This window comes from Ochlerotatus camptorhynchus, unplaced genomic scaffold, assembly GCF_037179485.1.
Source record: "Ochlerotatus camptorhynchus isolate MF236.1 unplaced genomic scaffold, CSIRO-AGI_Acam_v1.1 ptg000434l, whole genome shotgun sequence".
Taxonomy (NCBI): Eukaryota; Metazoa; Arthropoda; class Insecta; order Diptera; family Culicidae; genus Ochlerotatus; species Ochlerotatus camptorhynchus.
Genome location: NW_027040920.1, coordinates 11,322,582 through 11,347,709, shown reverse-complemented (window position 1 = coordinate 11,347,709; position 25,128 = coordinate 11,322,582). Strand labels below are relative to the sequence as shown.

General features: G+C 40.6%; 4 protein-coding genes and 1 pseudogene across 4 annotated transcripts in view; 1 reads left to right on the top strand and 4 right to left on the bottom strand.

Moving 5' to 3' along the window:
• Window positions 1–3,934, top strand: part of Dp (transcription factor Dp) — a 54,025-nt gene extending 50,091 nt beyond the window's left edge. Inside the window, exon 8 of the mRNA XM_065234658.1 lies at window positions 1,727–3,934. Coding sequence (XP_065090730.1) covers window positions 1,727–1,899 — 173 coding nt within the window. The 3' untranslated portion in view covers window positions 1,900–3,934. The remainder of the gene's footprint in view (window positions 1–1,726) is intronic.
• Window positions 3,935–8,598: 4,664 nt separating this feature from the next.
• On the bottom strand, window positions 8,599–10,615 carry LOC135711613 (uncharacterized). The gene is made up of 3 exons (XM_065234481.1): window positions 10,484–10,615; window positions 8,986–10,041; window positions 8,599–8,793 (listed from the first exon to the last, which is right to left on the bottom strand). Exons 1-3 carry the CDS (start codon window positions 10,613–10,615, stop codon window positions 8,599–8,601), a joined length of 1,383 nt encoding a protein of 460 aa, XP_065090553.1.
• A 65-nt stretch (window positions 10,616–10,680) lies between these two features.
• LOC135711612 (uncharacterized) lies at window positions 10,681–11,758 on the bottom strand (annotated as a pseudogene).
• A 9,551-nt stretch (window positions 11,759–21,309) lies between these two features.
• On the bottom strand, window positions 21,310–21,891 carry LOC135711592 (COP9 signalosome complex subunit 9). The gene is made up of 3 exons (XM_065234467.1): window positions 21,610–21,891; window positions 21,477–21,549; window positions 21,310–21,393 (listed from the first exon to the last, which is right to left on the bottom strand). The coding sequence occupies exons 1-3, from the start codon at window positions 21,676–21,678 to the stop codon at window positions 21,350–21,352; spliced, it is 186 nt and encodes a 61-aa protein (XP_065090539.1). The 5' UTR covers window positions 21,679–21,891; the 3' UTR covers window positions 21,310–21,349.
• Window positions 21,892–22,423: 532 nt separating this feature from the next.
• On the bottom strand, window positions 22,424–24,427 carry LOC135711591 (histone PARylation factor 1-like). Its single transcript, XM_065234466.1, has 3 exons — window positions 23,569–24,427; window positions 23,018–23,513; window positions 22,424–22,685 (listed from the first exon to the last, which is right to left on the bottom strand). Exons 1-3 carry the CDS (start codon window positions 24,360–24,362, stop codon window positions 22,632–22,634), a joined length of 1,344 nt encoding a protein of 447 aa, XP_065090538.1. The 5' UTR covers window positions 24,363–24,427; the 3' UTR covers window positions 22,424–22,631.
• Window positions 24,428–25,128: the final 701 nt, after the last annotated feature.

Sequence of the window (25,128 nt, the reverse complement as noted above, 5' to 3'; positions counted from 1 at the left end):
TGTTACGTGCTGCTGTTGGGCCGGTAGTTACGATAAGTACATCGTCAGCATACACGAAAATGTAAACATTTTTCGGCAGTCCTCCGAAAACTCCGTTCATGGCCACAAGGAAGACGGTAACGGCGATAACTGAACCTTGTGGGACACCCGTCTCTTCTCAGAAAAGCTGGGACCTCGTGTTGCCAACTTGCGACTCTGAAAGAACGATCGGTCAGGAAATGTTTGATGAAGTGGATCATGGGTCCACACAGCCCCCAGTTGACAAGCTACTCTAAGACGAGGAGCCACGTCCACGTCCTGTTTAAGGCCTTCGATATATCCAGCGAGACAATCTCGGTGTGGAGACCGCTATCGTTGGCACTCTTGAGGACCTCCCGTAATGTTGCAAAATAAGTTGACGTTCCGTACCCTTGACGGAAGGCGTGCTGTCGATGGTCTAGCAGGTTTTCGGCTTCAAGGAAATGCTTTAGCCTCCTGTTGACCATTCGCTCCAGGACCTTGGCCATATAGCATGTCAAAGGCTATTGGCCGGAACTTGCTAACTTCACGGGTTGACGGGAATGACTAAGCTCTCCTTCCACGACAGGCTCTCTCCGAAAATGTATGGAGAAAACAAGAATTTGGAATGGTAATGGTTCTCAACAACCCATTATTTGTAAGGTTCACCTCCAAAGAACCATAATACATAAGGTTAAAACTTTATCACACAAACGTTCGTGTAAAGTTCTATAACCATTGCAGTTAAAGTTTAGCAGGGATTATAAACAATTTTTAACCATTTTCGGTAAGGTCAAGTTATGGTTCGCGTTTACGTGGGAAGACGAACAAAAAAAAAATCTTGCAAATCCGTCAATCCGTTCTCGAGTTATAGCGTGACATACGAACACCATTTCATTTTTAGATTTTTAGATAAGAAGAATAAGATAAACAAAAAATCATTGTGTGATAAGAAGATTTATTTTCAAGTTGAATTTTATTCGAGTTTAGGTGGGGTTGCCATCTTTCCCCACTGCCCAATTTTTTCAGATGGCGATTAAAATCAAACGTAATTTTTGTACAGAATGGATTTTAATCAAACTTGAAGCATATGGTTGCGAAACGGAGCATAGTTCTCACGTTCTTTCACCAACTCCATACGAGTACACGCATTCAGTTTCGAGCAGACGGATACGTGTCAAAGATTATTGAATCGTTTCAAAGAAGCAGACGCATTTGGGCCAGCATGGTACCGCGCGGATAAAAGCTAGAAACGTCTTCAGACGTCCTGATCTGCAGTCAGAAATTAGTTTATATTACCCGAGGCAAGCTGAAGAGAAAATCGTAAATCGGTGAACGAAAATAGGCTCTTTTCTAATGTTAGTCCTGCGCCACTTCACGAGAGCCTGTACCTCCTCTGTGACGTTTTGGTCCTGATACCGGTTGTGCGAGACACACATCTATAAAAACGTTTTTTCGGGAACATTTGACAAATTCGCATAAAGAATTTTGTTTCCTGAAAATTCTCAAAGAGCTCATAGGTAATTCTTCAATTATGTCGGGAATTCTTCCCAAATTTTGTTTGTACTCTTTCAAAATAGGATAGGAAAATTGTATTTAAATTTAGTGAACAGAAGTTTTGAAACTCCCTAATTTCCTTAGTCACAAAAATCTCCGAAAATTTCGGAAAACTATCCAACATCTTACTAAATTCTCTTCCCCTCCCCTTTTTCCGTATCTCCTTTTGCAGTGTACGGCCTCGGCATGGAGAACGAAACCGAAGACTGGGATATGGCCTCAACCTACACCGGCGGGCCGGATTGCGACGATAGCGTCCAGGACGCTACCGATCTGTTGTCCAGCTATCAGGACAACACTTGCGAAATCAACGAGGACGACTTGATTTCCGAGGATGATGGTTAGATCAAACGGCTTCCTTGCAGTAAAAGGAAGACCGTGTCGATGGCGACGCGGCGACGTTGACCCATGTCATTGCTCCTCCTTTCCGGCTAGATCCAACAATGTAGTTTAGATGTATGCACACGCCCTCCGTTCATGTTGCTGCGTGGGAGTCCCATACAATGTGAAGATGGATTTCGTTTTTGTTTCATTTACTATTTTATATCTCTCGTTTTCTGGTTCAGCTAAGTTAGATAAAATGCTGGCACCCTTAGCTAGGAGCACGACCTTCGGAAGGGAGGAGGACAATGCAATATTCGGGAGTAGGAAGCATATTTTTTCTACGACTTCCGCATGAAGAAACGGAGGAATGAAGCATGAAACTGAGAGTGCAGGGCTTAGCAGTAAGAAACAGAAAAAACATACAATGGAAAGCCGAAAGGGTGCTTTCCCTTTTCATCAATTACAAACAAACAAATGTTATTCCTAAGTAAAAGTGAAACACACACACAAACAAACCAGAAACCGTTATCGTTAGAAAATATCTACCTACAAACTAATCTCTCTTTCGAGAGGAAGAGAAGGGATAAACTGGAATGAGCCAATGCAAATACTATAGAAAAAGTGCGTATAGTTGTTTCTAGTGATAAGGAACATGAAATGCTTGAATCACACACACACACACACAAATGCGGAATGCGAAGCCGGACAGAAACGACTAACATTGATTGGCCTGGAATGAAAGGATAGAGTCGAAAAGGAGAAACGGAAAAAAGGAAATCTAGTTAATTATCTGATAATGCACCGGAGAGTACAGAAGTAATGTTTACATTTTACTTGCTCTGATTAAATATCCAAACTGCTGATCAAACATTCGAACACAGCTGGGATAAGTTAACCGTTTTATCGTCGTACTACACTACACATCCGAAGTAAACTGGAGCACCTTGTGCTCTGCCAGAAACATCCCATTTATATACCAGAAAACATCTCAGGCTTTTATTTCTGTCTACAATCGATTAATCAAAAGTAGATTTTTGCATCAACAACAGAAGATAGTTTTTAGAACAAAATAGCAGTAATCTAATATGCAGCAGTTATATCATACCAAGTCGTAAGTGTCATATTTTTTTTGTCGTATAAATTTTCCCGCTCTTTCCAAGCAAATGTTCCCGTTTTCTGTTCCAACCAATAAAAAGACATTTTTTTCCTTCGCTTATGAGCCCATGCTTATCGATCTCACCAGCAAACAGACATCCATCGCGAAATCCTTCCTGTTTCGTCATTAAGGATTGGCAATTCGAAAATTACAAAAAACGAAAACAAACAAATTGAAACCCATTAAAATTTGATACACGAGATAATTGTATGTACATACTGACATGAAATTCATTCTGTAAACACTAATCGAATACAAATGAAACAAAAGTATCGCCGATAATGGTGTTTGAATTATTAGACGGAGCGGCAGCACCTACAAAACAAGAAGCCAACAAACGCTCGTCACTCATAAGCTACGCCAGTTCACGGTATGCACTGTGAAAAATGATTTTATTTTCGGTCGATAGCAAAACCGATCGCAATACGACGGTAGACACCACCATTATTAGACATTGCTGCGACCTTGAATGCGCGCATATAATAAAATAGATGAGGCGTAAGATTATTTTTTAAGTGTTTCAAATATGTTCTTTTATTTCTCCTTGAATAAAAACAATAAGTGGTAAAAGAAAGCTTAAAGAAAGCAAATGCGTTTTGTTCTCGTTTTTTTTTTTTTTTAATTTTATATATTTTATATAGACTTTACTTTGCTACTACAACAAACTGTACTGACTTACACGAGAGGATTATTGTCGAAAAAGAGAAGTAACTTTTAGTAAGCGGATTTCTCCAACAATGGGAGTGCATATTGGCAAGGGTTGAAGATATGCGTAATGTAAAATTATTTTTTTTTTATTGAGTAAGCAAAATTTTACGTTCTATTTTTATTTCTAGTGCAGTAATTCTAAACGGTAACACTTATGAAGAAATCTGACATTAAAAAGTATAGAAGTAGTTAGCCTCTTGCGTTTGTTCGTTTCATCCGAAAGTTACTGTTCCGCTGGAAGATTGGTGGTCTTAGCCAAGAAGCCTCTTGAACTTATTAGGTACTCCACTATTCCCCTAAAAACTAAGAATTTTCCGAACTGCCCCTATATTCATATTCGCTAACGTTCTTCTGGATGTAGAGTTTAAGGTAGGATCTACCCCTTTAGGCAGAATGACATTCGCCATAACTGATTCTCCAAAAGTGTTGCAAATATCAAGTCTCTGCACATCATCTACTCATGTTTCGAGGTCGCTTACGATACTATTGACCGGGAAGAACTATGGGAGATTATGGATGCGAACAGTTTTCCCGATAATCTGACCCGGTTGTTAAAATCGCCCATATTCTCGTTTTCGTTCTAATCGTTTTTTTTTTTTGTTCATTTGTATGGAAATACGCTTTGAACGTAAAAAACGAGAATATGATTGCTAGTGGGTTATCGCAACCGGTTGACTGATGGAAATGACCTTAATAAGGCGATGGTCTTTCCTGATTTTTAGCTTTATGAACATGGTCATAAAGGGTGTCCCACATCAAATTGCATCACGGAAAAAACGCTGTAGATAATTACCCATTGGGTATTTTCTCTTGAAAATTTGAGTAGAAGCAGTTTAAAGTGTATTGTTTACACTGTATTTTTATCGCTGTCAGTAAGTTTTTCGGAAGTTTGAAAAAATGGCGTCACTCGAAAAGCAACGTCGCGAATTGATTTTGCGCAAACACCTGGAAAATCCTCAACTCTCCCATCGAGACATCGGAAAACAACTCGGAATCGTGCAGTCAACGGTGAGTCGTGTGATTAAACGTTACTACGAAACTCTGAGCATCGAACGCAAGGAGAAATGCGGTCAGAATGGATGTTCTATTAGTGATCAGGATCGCAGGCGTGTCGTGAAAGCGTTTAAGCGGAATCCCAATGCTTCGGTCAGGGATGAGGCCAAAAAGTTGAATCTGTCCAAGTCTTGCATTCAGAGAGCCAAGGACCGGGAGGGACTGCATACGTACAAAGTGCAGAAGGCTCCAAATCGTAACGAACGGCAAAATACGGTGGGGAAGTCACTGGCCCGGAAAATGTACACCCAGATGCTGACGAAGTTTCATTGTTTCATCATGGATGATGAGACTTACGTTAAGGCGGACTTCCGCCCAGCACAAGTTTGATGTTCCGGACGAAGTAAGGAAGTAGAAACTTTTTTTTTTTGTCTGCTATGTCAGGCTTAGACCATGGGTTGGTCCATCTTGCCTTTGGTTGTCTTCAGTATTTTATGCTGATTCTTTGATTGTAGGTTGCCTTGCTGATCGATACGTTTGGTTCAGATGTTCATGTTGATATCTTTCAGAAATTGAGTTACACTCTTCAGCTCGTCTATGTTTTGGTCCATGAATATTTGAGAAAGCGGTTTCATGCTATCTAGCACTTGCGCCTTCGCCCTTGAGTGCTGCCACCTGATGCAGTGGTACAGTATATGTTCCAAGTCTTCTACTTCGTCGCACAGATTAAAGGGTGATACGGTCAAAATTTGGTCAAGGGAAAACGCGTGTAAATCGGTGAAATCGTTTATTTAAAAAATCAAATTAAATTTCTTTTTCAAGTTCAATTAGTATAAAATTCAGGAAAAATATTCAGTTAGGCTTCCGCTTTTCCAAATCCGAATTGCCGGGCCTTACGCTTGACCCCTGCCATCGGATTTTGTACAGCCACCTTGTCCACCTTCTTCGCCGCAGAAAGCCAGTTTGCCTTGAACTGCTGCTCGCCCTTAGCAATTTGTTTGGTCTTCTTTAGGTTCCGCTTGACAATAGCCCAGTATTTCTCAATTGGGCGGAGCTCTGGCGTGTTGGGAGGGTTCTTGTCCTTGGGAACCACCTGCACGTTGTTGGCGGCGTACCACTCCATGGCCTTTTTACCGTAATGGCAAGATGCCAAATCCGGCCAAAACAGTACGGAACAACCGTGTTTCTTCAGGAAAGACAGCAGACGTTTATTCAAACACTCTTTCACGTAAATTTCTTGGTTGACAGTCCCGGAAGCTATGAAAATGCTGCTTTTCAAGCCACAGGTACAGATGGCTTGCCAAACCAGATATTTCTTTGCGAACTTTGACAGTTTCATGTGCTTGAAAACATCTGCTACCTTTCCCCTTCCTTTTGCCGTATAAAACTCCTGTCTCGGAAGCTGCTTGTAGTCGGCTTTGACGTAGGTTTCGTCGTCCATTACCACGCAATCAAACTTCGTCAGCATTGTCGTGTACAGCCTCCGGGATCGCGCTTTGGCCGTCGTATTTTGTTTATCATCGCGATTTGGAGTCACTACCTTCTTGTAAGTCGATAGTCCGGCTCGTTTTTTGGCTCGATGCACGGTTGTAGACGATACACCCAGCTTATTTGCGGCATCTCGGAGAGAGAGGTTAGGGTTTCGCTTGAAACTACCGGCAACTCTCTTTGTCGTCTCAGCGGCTTCCGGTTTTCGATTTCCCCCCGATCCAGACTTCCTGGCTGTCGAAAAACGTTCCCCAAACACTTTAATTACATTTGTAACGGTTGATTTGGCAACTTTTAGTGATTTTGCCAACTTTGCGTGCGAGTAGCTCGGATTTTCGCGATGCGCGAGCAAAATTTTGATACGCTGCTCTTCTTGCTTGGACGGCATTTTGACAACTGAAGAGTGAATTCCAAAATCAAAATAGGAGCAACATTCCACACACACACACACCTTCAAAATGAGGAGTGTTCAGGTTTTTTAAATGCAAAATTGAAAGAAATACGTCAAGTTGATATTGACCAAATTTTGACCGTATCACCCTTTACACATTTCGTCGTCCTCCCATTTCCATTTGAAATTCCTCTCTTTTGTCATCACATGGTTGGATCTTATACGACTGAGGGTGATTTTTTCCTCCGTTGTGAGATTTAACCCTTTACACCATGGTATCCTTAGGGGTTCTTTGACGAACTCAAAATGTTTAACTCCTTTGGTCAAAGAAATGTTTTGGTAGTTACTGGTACACTTTTTCCAGATGCCTTTTTTAGCTAATGCTAGGGTGTCGCCCAGCGTGAGTTTTTCTTCATTTGATGCTGTGTTGGAAGTCGCCTGTACTGCTAACCTATCTGCAAACTCATTACCCTGAATCCCTACGTGGCTGGGGATCCACTGAATGCTAACCGTTTTTTTTCGAATTCCTCTAATCGCTGTCTTATTACCAGGATGTCTCTTACTATGTGGTTTGTTCTGCATTTTTCTTTGTTTTTCAGGGCCTCACATGCACTTTTCGAATCCGTGATGATGACCACTTCCTGATAGTCTTTGCTCTCGGCTATTGATATTGCTTTGCGAATTGCTATCAATTCCGCGTTCATTATGCTCGTGTTGACGTTGATCTTTACTGCTTTGTAGAGTTTGTCCGTCCAGTCTACTGCCGCGATCGCTGTCCCGTTGATATTCTTGGATGCATCCGTGAATATTTTCTTGACCTTGCCGTACGTTGTTTGCACAAGCTCGTTTGCGGCTCCTCTCCATTGTTCTGGGCTGATATTGTCTTTTTTGTTGTCCACTCCTGGTATCCCTGTCTTCACCCACGCCGATTTGTTTTCCAGCTGTCGAATTATTTGCCGGACGTTCTCCGGATTGGTTGATAGCTGTTGGATAACCTCACTGTGCTCGTATGCCAGGTCTGAGATGAAGGAGCCGTTGCTGTTTTTGTTATTCAATGCCTCTGCTGTAATTTTCCTTTTGGGGTTCGTGTCGTGTGACGTCCTAATTGTTTCCTTTAGTGCTAACCATTCTAGTCTGTTTTCCATCGGTAATTGCCCACAGTCTGCCAACATTACATTTACCGGTGTGCTTTTTAGATATCTCATCGCTACTCTCACAAAGGAATTTTGTACAGTCTCTACTTTTTGCCCATTCGTTTTAGCCGCGTTCCCATATATTGAAGCCCCGTATTCTATTTTCGATCTTACTAATGCATTGCCAATTTTTAGCATCGTTTCTGGGTTAGCTGGACTCCTTTTTCCACTTATCATCTTGAGCATATTTATGCTCTTGCTTGCTTTGTTGGATACTGTCTCTATGTGTTTTCTGTGAGTTAGTCCTCGATCTACCGTATAGCCCAAGTATCTGTGTTTCGACTTTTATATTTATGTTTTCGTCCTTGATTTTGCTGAAATTGATCGCAGCGCATTTTGTAGGATTTACCGATAGGTTTAGTATAGAGGTAACTCTAAGACCACTGGGTCCCGAAGAAAATCATTATTATTTTTGGCTCACTCAGTACCAGAACAACGGTCCCAAGCAGTCCCAAGCTATTTCACTCACCCCTGCATGTTCTGCATGAATCCACACACCCCTGATGTTATCTGTCAAACTTTCATAGCGAATCAAAACAAACATAGTGTAGTAATAGAATTTCAATTAGAATAGGGTACGTTAATCGTTTGCCTGGGACCAATAGGCTACTAAAGTGGTGAGCCAATTTAAAATCGTTAGTTTCGTATTGATTGTTGGGTTTAGTGTGGCTAGTTTTGTTGTTAGCTTTTGCAGGAATCTATTTGCTCTACCAATTATTTCCGGACCATCTCCTGAAACGAATACTGTGAAGTCATCTGCGAACTGGACAAAATATTAAGCTGTCGCTCCTTCAGATACTCGAATATCCATTCGAAAGCTTTGGTTGGTATTTTTCCTGTGCTAGTGTTGCTAGTAGGGTCTGGCAGTTCACCGAGTCAAATGCCTTGTCCAGATCTAGGAATACCGCTAAGGCATACTGTTTGGCCTGTTTGGCTTCCTTCACCGAGTTGATTACATGATTTACACAGCTTATTGCCGAGTAGTTCTTACGAAAACCGAAGGAGAGCTCTGGAAATATGTTGTTATCCTCCGCGTATTTGTATAGTCGGTCCTTTACTATAGTGCTTATTGTCTTCAGGAGCACGTTCATTAGAACGATCCCTCGTTTTGCTGCTACATCATTTTTGTCCTTGTTTGGCTTTTGAACTAAAACTAGTTTATTTTGTCTCCATCTTACCGGTATGTTGTTGGTTCTCCAGACTCGATCCAGCTGTGTGCAAACTTCCATTAGGATTTCCCATCTTAATCCTTTCAGGATGTGGTACGAGATGTAGTCCATGCCTGCCGCCGAGTGGTCCTTCTTGCTCTTGAGAACTCGCATGAATTCCGAGAACTGGAGTGGTGCTTCTACTTCCTCGTCCGTACTCAGTCCTAAGATAAGTTTATGAGTGTTCAGTTCCGCCTTTTTTTGTTCGTAGTTCATCCCTATGAACTTCTCTGCAATCTCTTTAGACGGGTTCGTGTCCGCCCCTCTTTTGTTGCCTGTTAAAGCCGTATCTAGACCTCTGATGATGTTGCATATCTGTTTAGCCGGCGTCGATTCGTCGATTTTCTCCTTTAGTTCCGTGTCGTGTTTCCTTTTCTCCTTTCTTACTGTTCTCTTGAACACCGCCCTTGCCTTCTGCATTTTAAGTTGGTTTTCCAGCGTTTTGTTCCGGTTGTAGATTCTCAGTTGTTCCCTCTTTTCGTTGTACGCTGATTGTATGTCCTGGTTCCACCATCGCTTAAGATAGTTCGATTTCTTATTTGTTATGGTATAGCTGGCTTTTCTAATGTTTTCTTCGAAAACATTCTGCTTTTTTTCGGGATTGTATAGAAATTGGGGTTGTATACTGTTTAGGAGCTCAATTGCCTTCTTTTTGTTCACCTTGGTTCGCTTTCCGGGCACTGTAGGTACGTCTAGTTGCAGGTCCATTACTATGCTCGTGTGACAGCTTCCAAACTCCTCTTCTACTACTTCCCATTCCGTGATGCTCGCTATGTATCCAGAAGCCATCGCCGTTGGTTCTGCGTTTATGCGTGGGATCGTTGTTGGTCTTCCGTCGTTGAGCAGCACCATTTTCGATGCTACAACCTCTTCAGCTATCACCTTGCCTTTTACACATGGCTTTGCCCCGCTCTCCCATATTGGATGTCTGGCGTTGAAGTCACCAGTAAGGATGACTTCACCATCTAGACCTTCGATAAAATTAAAAATTTCTTTGATTTTTAGCACTTCGTTTTTAATTAGGCTCTGATCCGGTGGAATGTACACCGAAAGTATTGTGAAGTTGGTGCTTATACTTTTTGTTTTTATGGCAACCGCTTCTATCGGATCGAAGTTAGGGAGCTTCACTTCCTCGTATGTTACGTCATCTCTGATGAGAATGGCAACACCTCCGTATCCTTCTTCTCTGCATTTCTTGACGATGCTGAATCCTTTTATTCTATAGTTTTCCGTTGGCTTGATCCATATCTCCTATAGGCTTGCAATGTGCACTTTTTCTCTATTCAGGAAGACCGCTAGTTCTTCTCGTGTTTCGGTGGGCCTTAATGATTGTACGTTGGATTGCATGATCTTGAAATTATCCATCATTGTGTGTTAGGGGCTCTTCTGTTTCCTTGTTGGGCGATTCCATACACTCCGCTAGATCTTCCATGAATTCTTGTATGATTTCGTTCAGTGTGGAACTTACCCTTATGAGTATTTCCTCCAGGTTGACTTCCGAGGCTGCCTGACCAACCACCTCCGCATTGATTGCTGATTGCAGTCTCATCAGCTTTCTGACTAGATTCAGGTTTCTCCAGAAATGCTTCAGCTCCATCATCGTCCTTTCCAAAACTGTTGCTTTGTGTGGGTTTTCTGTGAACTGTCGTTGGTGTTGCTTTTGCTTTACTTTATCTGCGTAAGTTCCTTGTTTGTCGCCTGGCGTCGTTTGCTGTGGTGTTCTGTTGTTTTTTTTTTCCACACGAACTTGTATTGACTGCTGTTTGCGTTTCTCTGCGCGCGAGACTGCTCGTCTCGCTGCTCACCCATATCTGGAAATTCCTCGTCGAAATTCGACAGCAAGTCGAACTGATTAGCCTGTCTCCATTTCTCGTTTGCTTCCTTGTACGTCAATTTTTCCAACTGCATTCCCGCGTTGATTTGTACCTGTTTTCCTTCTCTGGGCACTTGCTATCCGTCGGACTGTGCGGACCTCCGCAATTGATGCATGCTTTCTGCCTGCAGTTGTTGTCTTCGTGTTGAACGCCGCATTCCTTATATTTTGTTGTCCTCCAGCATTTTTCTCTCCGGTGTCCAAATCCCCAACAGTTTGAGCATTGCTTCACCGGGAACAGGTAGAGTTCAATCTTGAACCTGCATCCGTATAGCGACACGCTGTCTGGTAGGTGCTTTCCTCGAAAGATGATTTTGACGTTTTCCGTATCCGTTTGCTTCTTGTTCCTATCCATTTTCTTCATCCTTTCCACTTTGATGATTTCGCCCTCCGACAACAGATCTTCCATCAATTCTTGCTCGCTGTAATCTCTCGGTATTCCTTTAGCCAAACCCACCTGAGGATTATCGGGACGTAGCACTTGAGGTTTAGCTCCTCCATGTTGATCTCCATTAGTTTTTTGGCTTCCTGTGGTGCTCCGAACGATACCTTGAATCGAAACCTGCCAATCGCCGTGATATTGGTGTAGGTTTTGAATCCCTTACTGGATAGGGCTTTACCCACACTGACTGGGTGTCTGATGGTAAGTTTCTCGTAGTCCCATGGCTCCAGGTACACCGTGGCGTTTTGTTGGTTATCCTGCTGGTTGCTGCGGTTTCCTGGGTTTTTTCCGTGTTCTGTTGCTTTGGATGTTCCTCCTCCTTTCGATACCGTTGGACCTTGTCCTGTTTTGACCTTCGCCGTTGCCGTCATTTTCACCTCCTTATTCTTGTACTGCTTCCTTGTTTCAATTTGCGATTTCGTGCTCATTTTCTTTCACTTGAATTCTTTGCGGATTGCTTTTTGATTTTTCTTTCGTCTTTTATCTTCTACTTTTCTTCGTTTAATTGCTATCTTCTCTTCACATAAATCCTAATGCCACTTCACTTAATTTATATTTTTCCTTCTCTATGTATTTCTTGAATGATTCTTATTGCCCCGTGACACCTTACGGAATCAAACTCTTCACCGACACTTAACTTTTTCTAGGTTAGAGCTAGTTTTTCTTCTTCTCTTTTAGAAACCACCGCAGCCCTTTTGATCGGCCGGTTCGGCCATCCGGCCCTCCGGAACCACTCGACCTCCTTGCAATCCGTTCCACTTAAACTTTTTGGTCGAAAATCGGCTGTTCACACACTTATTCTGCCACTGTTTTCTTATAAATTTTCGAAATCACTTGCTGCAAATATAACTGCACGAGGCGAGGCACACATCAGAATGAAGTAGAAACTTTCAAAGTTTGCCAAGAAATACATGATTTGGCAAGCGATCTGCTCATGTGGCAAACGGAGTGTGCCGTTCGTGACTACCGGGACTGTAAACGGGGAGATGTACCTCAAGGAGTGTCTACAGAAGCGTCTGCTTCCTCTGTTGAAGCAACACGAGGGCCCTACACACTTAATCACGGCTTCCCTGTTCGGTAATTTTTTTTACAGTTTTCGAACTGTAAATCACAAAAATTACCGAACATACAGCTATTCTCAATAAAACAACTGACGATCAGTAGCTCTTGCGACAAACCAATGAATACGGTAAGAGTAAGAACTGAACTTATCGTAAAATAACAGCTTTGCGGATAATGACTAAAACTTAGTAAAATAGAGTACCGAGTTTTTTGTATTCGTTATGTTTTACTGGAGCAGTCATCAAACGAAACTCCAACATTGCTGATACTGACAGTAAAGCAAATTTCTTATGTCATCCTCCTCCATTCAACCTCACGCACTTGACGTCGGAAATCTTCTCGTGAAAACAGGAAACCATTGTGAAAATCAGTGAAACATCTGGAAGTCAACACAAGAGCGCATAAACTACCACAAAATTGATCAGTTTCTGCACTCATGCATTGACTTTCAGATGTTCAAGTTAGTTTGAAGAAAGAAATTTCACTAAAATTTCCTGTTATAAAGCACGCAATCCGGCACATCGAAAGAGCCACCACCCGGCTAAACCACCGTGAAGCTCTGACCGCTCTTCCTGGACTAGTTAAAACAGCATTACTGCTAATCCGCCACTAAACTCCGTCCCCAAATACACATAGCTATAAATCCGAAATATTATAATTGTATGAACCCAAACAAATAATGAAATGAAAACATTGTTGATGAATTTACTGACTTATTTATCAAAAAAATAAAATAATAAAGGGCGAACACGAAATTATTGCGACACCGAAAATGTTATGCCAATTTTCTTATAATGTTTAGAATCAAACCAAAATTTTAGGGGAGTTGTATACATATATTTACTTCAAAAATCAAAAGAAAAGTTAATCGATGCCCAACAAACAATTCACATTCACAAATAAGCATACTCATTGAATAAATGCTGTATTACAGTGTACAATGCTGAATAAAACAAGATGTCGAATTATGTGCTGAAAAAAGCTCATTGAGATCGATAGATGCGCCTTTATTCCGCCGTTTGCACTGATATGATTAATTTACTTATTAAAAGCTTTATAAACGTTGAATGTCTTCCTGATTCAGAACCAGAGGTTTGATCTAATAACAAACTGAATAAGTGTAATTTGCACATACATTGTCGTTCTTATTCGACTGTTTTCAATTGATTTAATAAAATGCTTTATTAGACATCTTATAAATGTTTCCTACACACAAAAAATAAAAATGGTTCTTATAAAAATATTGCAATTTCAAATTAAAAGTTTCCTGAATTTCGTTGTTTTAACTTCGAAAATATTCGAAATGAATGTAATTTTGTTTGTTTAAAAGTTTTTCTTTCACTTTCGACTTGTAATTTTAAAAGTTCATATTTTTGAAATAAAAGTTGTTAAACTGTCAAAAATACCAATTCATAACAAAGTTTTTGGCAACACTGTGCCTTTTTTTGCCGCTGAATTTGAACCGATGTCACTCAGACCAAGAGGTAGAATAAACTGGGACGGAACTTTAATCAATTCATCAATTACAAGTAATTATAGCAGCTTCCGCGGAAAACATTCGCTACAGGTAAGATGAAATGACAATACATATAAAAATATGAGTTTAATAATTTAATTTCAGGTAAAACGGAAAAACATACTATCAAATCAAAAGATCTCCCCGGGAAACACATTGTTGCGCTGTTCCAATCGATGTGAGTTTTTGTTTGTAAGTACAATTTTGAGAACACAATTGAATAATGTTCTGGATATTTTTGCAGAACCCAAGGTAAGAGCGATGCCATCAGTACAACTCATCGATTTCCTCAAGGAAAGCAACGTGATCCTCGGTTAAACGAAAATATTCAACTCAACCCACTGAAGATGAAAAGCGAACACTGGAAATCATCAACCCCCCTGAAAGTAGGATGAAACGGCTCAGAATGCAAGTGAGTAATCAACGACTGTTTACAGTAGATGCAAAGTGTGTTACTAATTTTTATAAACTTTCCTCGCCAAGGACGGTCCGATTCAATATCTGACGTCAGACGAAAATGGACCAGGAACCGATCACGATGTTATTTGTTGGATCATCTTCTTCTGTACCTATCCATACACCTATCACCGAGCCTATCGCTGTCGCACTTGAACATTGTGGTTCCTCTCAAAGTGAAGACAGCTCCAAGACCGAGGCCAAGACGTAAACGAAAGCATCACCATCGATAACACATATTCTTGGATCTTTTTGTATTGTTTTCTCGATTTATTTCTTATAAAAACACTATGTAATATTTATGAAAAGTAAATAAATTTTATTATTTTGAAAATTGCTTATTTTGTTTTTGAAAATATTATATTTTAAATTCAAAATTACACATATGTCATTTCAACTATACCATATTTTCAAGTCAAAAATATGTTTTACATGAACAATATTCCGCCTTTAATTTTAACACAGTCACGCTTTTAATTTGACAGAAGTACAATTCTTTTTGAAAGTTTTAACTTTTAAAAGTTGCTAGCGAGCAACTTTTGATTTGACAGTTTGCTGACTATCGCTTTGAAAGCTAACCGCTTTCTACCAAAAAGAACCAATGCAAACTTTCAATTCTACCAATGGTTTTTTTAATTTTAGAAACGATTTTTCTTTGTGTGTAGCTCCATTATTAGATTTCATTGCATTGTTTTACAATATTGCTGTATAAAGGTGAATTCAGCCAGCAAAATAGCTCTTATACCACTATGCGTCCATGTTTTAATTGCATGCTTTGTAAATGCTTTATAAACGGCGTATTATATTCATTATTCCACAACACTGTTCAACAAACAATTCAGAGTCACAAATAAGCATATAGATTGAATAAATGCTTTATAACAGTGTACAATGCTGAATAAAACGGGTTGTCAAATTATGTGCTCAGAAAACCTCATTGAGCTCGATGATGCGCCTTTATTTCGCTGATTTCTCTGATTTGATTAATATACTTATTAAAATCTACACACTAACTTTAGATTACTGGAGTCAGTAAAATTTTACTGGGTTTTTGAATTGCGGATCGCCCAGTAATCATCACAGAAATAATTTGCATTACCGAACTGTCCGTAAAGTCAATCTGTCAAAAATAACTGTTCATTCAGTAATTGGTTCTAGTTGCGTATACTGGAAAACCCAGTATTTTCTATTTGTTTATGTCGCTGCAATTTAACTGAGAAGACAGTTATTTGGTTCATTATTATACCGTGTTACCCAGTTATATTAAAAGTAGTGAATGTGCAGTAATAAAAGCATGAATCCTGGTGCAACTCACCGTTTATAATATGCCAATTAATTTGACGACTTAATCCCTTGACGTACCCCGGAATAGCGCGTCGACAGTGAAAGCAAACAATACAAACATCCATTTTGTTAATCAAAATTAGTTGGAGATCAAGGAACTGCAAAAAGAGTAAATAATTAGTGTTGGTACCAACGAAATAGGTCTTCAATTTCGCTGTCGAGCTTTCCCAGTTCCGTCATGATATAATTCATGATATTATTCAAATTTTAACAAAACTGCGCGATTCAACATTTGCTCCCGGATTTTACTGAAGCTAAAATGGCGGCGGGAATAAAATTGACAGGTTAGAGTTTACAATTCGTGGTCGGTAAAACGAGGTGGCTATTTTGCTGACCAGTCGGTAAAAAATAAAGACTACTTTGTGCACAGTAATTATTTTTACTGACTTTTCGTGAAATCACGAAAATTTGGAAATTAACGACTTTCTCAGTAAATAAATGTTCTGTGTACAGTATTTTGCATCAAACGATACCGAAGTTCAGTTTGTGTTTTACAGAACGTCGGTTATTCACCTGATTTAAACTGAATTTTCAGTAAATCTTTCGTTTTACCGTGTAAGCCCAGTACAAAAAAATACCGAACAACTAAATGCTGGATTAGTGTGTATACAAACGATGACTGTTTTCCTGATTCAACACCAGAAGTTTGATCTAATAACATACTGAATAAGTGTAATTTGCTCAAACATTGACGCTTTAATCCGACTGTTTCAATTGATTTAATAACATGCTTTATTATACGTCTACTAATTGTTTTCTAGCTCCATTACTAGATTCCATTGTATTGCTTAACAATATTGCTGAATAAAGGTGAATACAGTCAGCATAATAGCTCTTATTCCAGTAGCCGTCCATGTTTTAATTGCATGCTTTATAAATGTTTTACAAACGGCATATTCATTCATTATTCCACAACAGTGATTCAGGCTAACAACAAAACGAAATTGGTAGCATAGTGGTTACCGTTTGCGCTTTCCAAGTAGAAGGTCGCGAGTTCAATCCCAGCGTCAACCCTTTTTTTATTTATGTTCTACTCCTAATTAATTTAAATCGTATCACTCACGACAACCAATTCGTAGTTCTATAGAAAAGAATAGCATCCTTTCCATCGAAATTAGAAAGATGAAGGTCTAATGCTAAACAACTATGAATGAATTAATCATTCTCACATCTCCTTGAGTTAGCTAGAGTTACGGCTGGAAGTGCTGATAGGTTTTCAGATTCAAGCTTTTATTGCTTATTTGGCTGCTCATATGATGTATTCTAGGATAGCTCAGATGGCAAGGCAAGCGGCTGGTGATCGGAAGGTCATGGTTCGAATCCCATTTAACGACATGTGTGTGTATGTATGTATGTATGTAATAAATTCGACAGAAATAATGACACAACAATCACTAACGAGAAAACAACCCTGCTCGTGCCGTTCTTATTTTCGGATTAATTATCCCGTAGTTGAATAATCTTTTAATAAATGTATAATGATGTAATAATTAAACATTATTTCACATGAGAATCAAGCCGTCTATATACACCTTTATACCATCGCTGTTTAAGGATGGTCTAATAAACTCTGAATAATCAAAAATTTGATCGAATAAGCTAAGCTCTGTTACAACTTTTGTAAGTCGAATAAAAGCTTCTCGACATACCTTATTCAACACCAAATATTTTGATGTTGTGGTTGAATAAATTCTCCAGATTTGTGTGAACAAAGCCTGAACAGAAGTTATTATTAAAAATAGTACAAGTATTATTAAGCATGAAGTGGAATAAAATCGCCAAGAAGTCGTTTCTTCAATAGGCAATTGTTTGTTGGGTGGAGCCTTGAGTGTAAAATTGAACGCATTTTCGCTTGATGCCCTCCATCAAAGTCTTTACAGTGTCATCCGGTACCAGTTTCTCAGTTGTTTTTTTTTCCCATTTTCTTAACATGTCCTTCTCGTCTTTGACTGTCTTCTTGCTCTTCCGAAGTTCCCGCTTCATTATTGCCCAGTACTGCTCCACCGGGCGCAGCTCCGGACAGTTTGGCGGATTCATGTCCTTTGGAACAAAATGGACAGAATTGGCCTCATACCACTCCAGGACACTTTTAGAATAGTGGCATGATGCCAAATCTGGCCAAAATAGCGGAGCTTCGTCGTGCTGCTGCAAGAACGCTGCAAGAGGCGCTTCTCGAGGCACTCAGATTTGTAGATCTCGCCATTTACTGTGCCCTTTGTCACGAAAGGCTCACTCCTCAGTCCGCAAGAGCAGATGGCCTGCCAAATGAGATATTTGGAGGCGAACTTCGACATTTTCTTCTTCTTAAATTTGTCGTCCACATCGAACTTGCTCTTGCCGGTGAAAAACTCCAACCCCGGAATTTGCTTAAAATCGGCTTTTATATACGTTTCGTCGTCCATCACACTGCAGCCATATTTTGTCAGCATCTTCTCGTAGAGCTTCCGTGCCCGAGTTTTAGCCGTCGATTGTTGCCGCTCATCGCGGTTTGGGAAGTTCTGTACCTTGTATGTTTGTAGTCCAGCTCTCTTCTTTGCATTCTGGACGTAGTTCTGCGACATGCCGATCTTTTTAGCCAAATCACGGCTTGAGACGTTGGGATTTGCTTTAATCATCCGCTTCACCTTTCCCTCCGTCTTTTTGTTGTCCGGTCCCGGTTTTTTTCCAGCTCCTTTGCCGTGGTCCAATGTCAACCGCTCCTGGAACCGCTTCAACACTCTGGAGACGGTTGAATGGTGAATGTTCAACATTTTTCCCAACAGCCGGTGCGACAGGTCAGGAAATTCCAGGTGTTTGGAAAGAATTTGTTCTCTCAACTCGCGTTGGTTCACCTCCATTTTCGTTGAATCGAAAAACACGACTTCGAGTTTGACAGCATGTACACAATACACATCAATGAGAAAGTGTGCAAAATTTGGTTGATTTTTACCCAATGGTAAAAAAGTTATGCCCTGTTGAATGTGTCGCAATAATTTCGTGTTCGCCCTTTAATGCTGAAAAACTGAAATATATTACTGAAAAAGACAGCAATACTAGTACCACAAACGAAGTGACAGACGGAGCGGCTCGAAAACTTTGGTGACTAACCTGCTATTGCAATTTTTCAGTGTACCACATGGCAACACCACTACTACTGAATTGTACCACATGGCAACACTACTACTAGATTTAACTAGCATTTTCACCGAATGTACTAGAATGTTTTGGTCCTATCTCTTTCACTCTACTCAAAACTGAAATGCATAAACATATGACAAAATGATACGCACTCTTTGCACACTGTCAAAGAATCATTGTACACAAAATCAACTTTGTTCAAATCAAAACAAAAAAACTAGCCCATCTGGTGAATGATGGCACAAGCTTCCAAGAAAATTCTATTACAGTGAACCACATTATTTAAATGGATTTCTTCGCCAGTTAGTCGTCTGTCACTTCGTTTGTGCTAGTACTGACTAACACGGTAATTTTTGACAGTTCAGAGATTCTGCGATTTACGGAGTTTTCAGTAAAAGCAAAAACTACTGGGTTGATAACTGAAAACTCAGCTGTTTAAAAACCCAGTAAAATTTCACCGACTTCGGTAATCTAAACTCTGTGTGTACGATCTTCTGGCCGGATCTAGCTTCGTGCCACTATTCAACGACGAAGCCAACGGGGTCACTTTCGTACCCCCCCCCCCCCCCCCCAACGCACCGGAACTAAGGCCCATCGAAAAATACTAGGCTATTATGAAGCAGGTACTACGGAAGCATCCCAAGGAGGTCAAATCTGAGCAAGACATGAAGTAAATTTGGGTTTCCGTACAGAAGAAGCTGCAGCCAGAACCTAACCTAACCTAATGAGTGGAGTTAAGCGTAAGGTGCGAGCGTACGGTTATGGTATTGATGTTGAATGAAATAAATATGCCAAAAGCTTACTAATGGGTTATATTTTATTGTCTGAAAGTTTGAAAAGGATCGGTAAACTAGGTAATTTTCTACAGCGTTTTTTTCTGTGATGCAATTTGAAAGTGTTATGCTTTAAGCATCGGGCACGATTTTCAATAAATACAGCCAGTTAATTTGCTTCAATAACGACATTGACTCGTAGACACCCTACTACCTTTAAAACCCGGGGAATCTCAGGGAATTTTATTTTTTTCAGAAAAAAAACTGGACTCCTCAGTGGATTTTGAAATTATTGTGTCATCAGGCAATTCTAGATAGAGCTGCCTCTATAACATCTTTTGTAAACAATGGCTTCTCTCGCTGATTTCTAGGAATTCAAGGCACGTCCACGCAAACCAACGTAACCATCGGGTAGGGGAAGTCGTCTCCTACCCGATGGTGACGTAGATTTTAGTGGGAGAGCCTTGACTTTCTAGAAATCATCGAGAGGAGTCATTGTTTACAAAATCTAACACCAACGCTTTGTGTAAAAACAAGCTGACAGAAAAAAAAGTTTGCTCAGCTGAATATGAAGGCTATCGATTCAATGATTCAGATCTGACCTTTTTTTGCCTACATGTTATCTAGCAAGATAAACAATGGAATTGGGATTTTACCGAGTGCAGACGCGAGCCTTTTAATCAGTGTTTGATAGAAACATATAAATTCATTTCTTAGAAAATGTTATCAGTAGCGGCTTAAATTTCCCGTAGTATTATCATTAATGCCATAGGTTAACAAGACTTTTGTCACTAGTGAAGTGAGGAAAGTCACGTCGTTGTGACGTGACTCTCTGTGCAAATCAAATGGAGAGTCACGTCACCACGACGTGACTTTTCTCACTTCACTAGTGACGAAAGTTACTTGGACTCTCGGAATAACCCCCGAAGTCTACAGGAAACCTAAAAACTCTCAAAAACTACAACCACACCTAGCACTTAGAATCATAAAGTCAGGTGAAGTGTTCGGAAAAACTTATAACTCAAATCTGAGTGTGAGTGCAAGAAGATACATGAGAATCTCAAGCGTGTTCGATTCTCTTCATCGACTTTCTCTTTTGATAGCCACAGCTTTATAAACAGACGTTGCGCTATTTCTACCACATAGTTTGATAAAGGAGGTTCTCATCTAGCATCCAGAACGGCACACGAATCAAGGAATGTGTTTGCAGCTGAATTATTAACGAAAGAGAAAGTCGATGAAGAGAATCGATCAAAGTCACTTACACCCCTTTCCTTCTAACTCCCTTAATTGAGCTTATCTAACTCCAGCAATTTTAATAACGTCCTGAACGTTGAAAACTCCCTTTAACTCTGAAACTTTCTGGACTTTGGGAATGCTAGACACTCTCATAACTCCGGAAACTATTTGAATTGCGATATTTTCGGAACTGCAGTTGAACATCTAAATCGTTGAATAAATCTTATCTTGAAGCATGTTACATTCGAGATCAACCCGGATTAGCTTTGAATTTTTGAAGAAATAAAAACATACAAATTTCATAATCTTCAGATTATTTTTTTAGTAAGAATCTCATGCGCTGTAAAATGAAAACAACGAAATATTTATACAAATGTGGACAGGAGCTTTTCGCATATATAAAAAAATCAAACCCAGCAGCGTCGTTTGAAGAAGGCATGTCATCTTAATCCATAATTGTTTGCAAACGATACATTTTCAAATTTCCGTTTACTTACTTTCCCTTTCTATCTTTACACCAAATTTTCTTCATCTTCGTCAAAGAGATCCTCGAAGTCTGCAGCGAAAAGATCGAACAGATGCCATTAATTAAACACATCGAAATTCAATTGAATTCTACGAATCTGAAAATCAACTCACCATTGTAAAAATCCGCATGAACATCCTTCTCGTTGGCAGCCAGATCCATGAGCAGCCCAGTGGATCCACCCGCCTGGAAATGTAGTCATAAATGAAACTCCTTACTTTCTACAATCGTTTTCCCGGCACTTACCTCCTCCAAATCCATGAACGGTCCCGGACCCTCCGGGAACATCTCGTCCGCTACAAGGGTGGGCTTCATGGCGCTGACCTGCTGCTGCTGCTTGCTCTTGGAAGACTTTCCCGTGGCCGGTTTGCTCTTGTTATTCTCAATTTTGGCTGATTTTCCACTTTCCTGGGGTGCTTCCGAACGACGGCAGGCAGAAGATAAGTTTTTCGGAGGTTCGGAGTGATCTTTTTGCGAAAAAATACGGAAGTGAAAAATCTCGCACTGACGAATGAAAATCGCAAGGACACACGCACTTTTGACAGCTGAGTTTGTTTTGATTCTGCGAGCGGCTGGTCTGTTTTTTTTTTTTGTTTTCCGCTGTTTATGTTTTGTCTTGCGCGCAGGTTTTTCGAACATCGGTTGATGTTGTAAACAACAGAAGCAAAACAGAACCGATGAAGAGGATGTGTCAAATGCAAGAAACTGGACCGGGGAAGGGTGGGAGCTCAAAAGGTTGGCAACAGCGCGGTCGGCACGCGTTTGTCCCATGCAGCATCAGTTTTGGCGCAAGACGGGTGTGGTTTTCGAACTTTATGCTGCTTCGCAAATGAAAAAGGCGCGCAAATTTTAAGGAATGCGCTTGGTAAGCGTGGTAAGTAGCATACATTTTAATGCTCGAAATGAGCATAAAAACGAGCGATGAATGCATGTGTTGACAAAAGGCTTTTGTTCTAGCAAAGAAGCTCGCCACCAGAGGGATAAGCGTCTTCTTCGAATGAAAGTATTTCACAGGAATTTTCAATGAAAATTATTTAATGCGAAACTGAAATACAATTTATTGATAAATGGAACCATTGGCGTAACTGAGGAAAGGTTATAGAGATGGCTAAATTTATAATTACTTGTCAAACAGCGAACAATATTGATGTGTAAGGAAAATGAGTAATTGCATTAACAATTCTAGAGGGGACTACACTTAAACCTAGTTACGCCAATGAATGGAACTGAAAATGATTTGAAAAATAATAAAATGATGTTTGAGGTGTTCACTTGGCAAGCAAATCTAAATTAACTCCCTTGCGACGATCTTCTAGATGTGACTGCAACAAAAAAAAAAGAAAAACAATTTAAAATTTTGTTCTACACGCTATTTCCAAAACTACCCAAATTCGGGTAGAATCCATCCAGATCGGTCAAAACTAAACCTACCCAAAAATGGGTAAACTATGTTGCGAGTGAAAAGTTGACGAATGAACAAAGTCGATCGGATTCATGTCGGTTTTGTCCAATTGTCAATTTGTCACTCCCAACAGTAACTGTTCACCAATTTTTGGGTAGGTTCAGGTTTGACCGATCTTGGTGGATTCTACCCAAATTTGGGTAGTTTTGGAATAGCATGTAAAAGGTTCCTTAATTATCCAACAATGATTACCTTTATTATAGCAATATACTGCGGCCGCTGCAGCATCGAATAGGCCGTCACGAACAGCGGCTTCATAACATCGTGTAGATTTTTCGTTCCGTGACAGAACAAATCGATTGCCAGTTCCAGTGGCGTTCCAAAGTCGCACTCATCGACGGCAATGAAGGCTCCCGTTATGACCGGTTGCAGCTGGGACATTGCGGCATCGAATTCGACCTTATTGGCAGCGTTGTCCAGCTTATCGAATCTCGAAAGAATCTTCTTTAGATTGGTATCGGTTTCCAGCAATTCTCGATAGCCGAGTTCCTTTTTGCGTTCAAACGGAACCACGATGCCGGCTTTGTGGAACGTTTTGCAAACGATTGCCTTCCCACGGGCTTTCTGCTTCTCGGTGCCCTTCAGTTGGATGTTGTGGCTTTTGGCCCACTCTTCCAGAGATTTTTTCATCGATGATATCTGGACCTTGTTGAAGGGAGTTGCAGTGACTTCGTGCTCTAGGAAGTGCCTTGAATTAGTGGGACGTTAGTCTTAATTTGTTGTTAATCGTTGTTTCAACTTACATTACAGCATCGAACACATTTTCGCCGACCATCTTGAACTCGCAGCCTTTGTTGACATCGTTCACAGCAACCAGTCCGATGGTATCGTCCGGTTGATCTCTCCAATAGCCATAGTGCAGGCCGGAATCTTTCTTAACCAGAATCGTTTGGAACTCCGGTGGATCGTAGTAGAATCTCCAATGCCGCAAGTAATCTCCAGGTTCGTGCATTTTGGCATTTTTAAACTTCATTGCCAGCACATCGAACGGACCGACCAACCGGAGTCCAAGCTTCTCAAAACCCTCCAAAGGTTTTGCCTCATTCTTGGACCGGCAAAACTCCCACATTGAATCGAAACAGCTCGGCATATCGACAAGGAATTTGTGTTTGATAAACAGCTTCGGATCGCCGCACAGTTCCTTGTACTCTTCCTTCTTGGAGAACTCGATCTGCGGATCGTAGATGTCACTCATCAGTCCAACGTCCATCGGAACTTCCGGCAGGGTGTATCGCTGTCGGGTCATCCCATAATACTCGTTACCCTTGTCGGTCTCCTCCGCATTGCCTTCGTCCTTTTCCGGTGTCGGTGGACGTTTGCACTTTTTCACATCTTCCAAAGCATCGGTCGGATCCATCGGATCGGAACGCTTCGATGACGATGATGGCGAAGGTTTATCTGCTTTTAATGGAGACTTGGCTTTAACGGGACTGTGCTCCTCGGCTGCTGCCGCTTTCGATGGATGCCGATATTTTTCCTTGTGAGCTGGATTTTTCTGATAGCAATCCGCACCATACTTACAATCCTGTTTGTCCATTTTCGAGATAAAAAATGCTCTTCTTCAACAAAACGTGAATATTACATGAATGCACACGGATATCGGGAAAATGCGACTGATGATGCTTTCCCTATTATAATAAAACGAAACGCGCATAGCAAAACAAACGACGTAAATTCACGAACGTTAACAAGTTGTCAAAAAGAACTACAAGAAAATCCAGACCGGTGGCTTCGGCAACACGACCATCGATTGGGCACAGGGAAAATACTAGACTAACATTTGAAAGGGGCGTAAGAGCCAAAATGTAAACAAACCATATTTTGCCACATATAGAGAGAATAGTTCACAAACTACTCGATAAACACGGAAAAGTAGAAGAAAACATCACTTCAAATCATCAAAAACGTTTCTTCTTACATGGCGTATTTCCAACTTTCAACTCTATGATGCATCTGGTTGTTACGCCTTGGACCAGAACTACGAATTATATCGTTTTATTATGCCAAACGTATTGATTCTGTAGTATCTAGTCACGCCCGATTCATTTGAAATGCATCCGATTGATAGTTCACGTGTAAACATCGAACAAAAAGAAGACCAAAAAATCTCCGGGCGTAATTCCACTCTCACAAAATTTGCGAACGAAGAACCAAGGCGGAACAACAAACAAAAAATCCCGAGGGTGTACTTCCACGGCGTATCACCAGTGTTGGCAGTTCAAAGGGTGGAAGATCCGGGGGGTAACAACATGTATGAAATTATCAGGGCGTATGATGTTTTCTTCTCGATTTCACGACAAAAA

Bases quoted from the DNA above. Each gene is read 5' to 3' on its own strand.
- LOC135711592 (XM_065234467.1), bottom strand. From the start codon at position 21,678: ATGAAGCCCACCCTTGTAGCGGACGAGATGTTCCCGGAGGGTCCGGGA. The intron at 21,550-21,609 runs GTAAGTGCCGGG...CTACATTTCCAG, and splicing joins CGTTCATGGATTTGGAGGAG to GCGGGTGGATCCACTGGGCT. The intron at 21,394-21,476 runs GTGAGTTGATTT...TTTTCGCTGCAG, and splicing joins TCATGCGGATTTTTACAATG to ACTTCGAGGATCTCTTTGAC.
- LOC135711613 (XM_065234481.1), bottom strand. From the start codon at position 10,615: ATGATGGAGCTGAAGCATTTCTGGAGAAACCTGAATCTAGTCAGAAAG. The intron at 10,042-10,483 runs GTAAGTTCCACA...CCACCGGATCAG, and splicing joins TGGAGGAAATACTCATAAGG to AGCCTAATTAAAAACGAAGT. The intron at 8,794-8,985 runs GTAAGATGGAGA...GGTTTTCGTAAG, and splicing joins GGAGAACCAACAACATACCG to AACTACTCGGCAATAAGCTG.
- LOC135711591 (XM_065234466.1), bottom strand. From the start codon at position 24,362: ATGGACAAACAGGATTGTAAGTATGGTGCGGATTGCTATCAGAAAAAT. The intron at 23,514-23,568 runs GTAAGTTGAAAC...CACTAATTCAAG, and splicing joins AATGTGTTCGATGCTGTAAT to GCACTTCCTAGAGCACGAAG. The intron at 22,686-23,017 runs GTAATCATTGTT...TTTTTGTTGCAG, and splicing joins AGTATATTGCTATAATAAAG to TCACATCTAGAAGATCGTCG.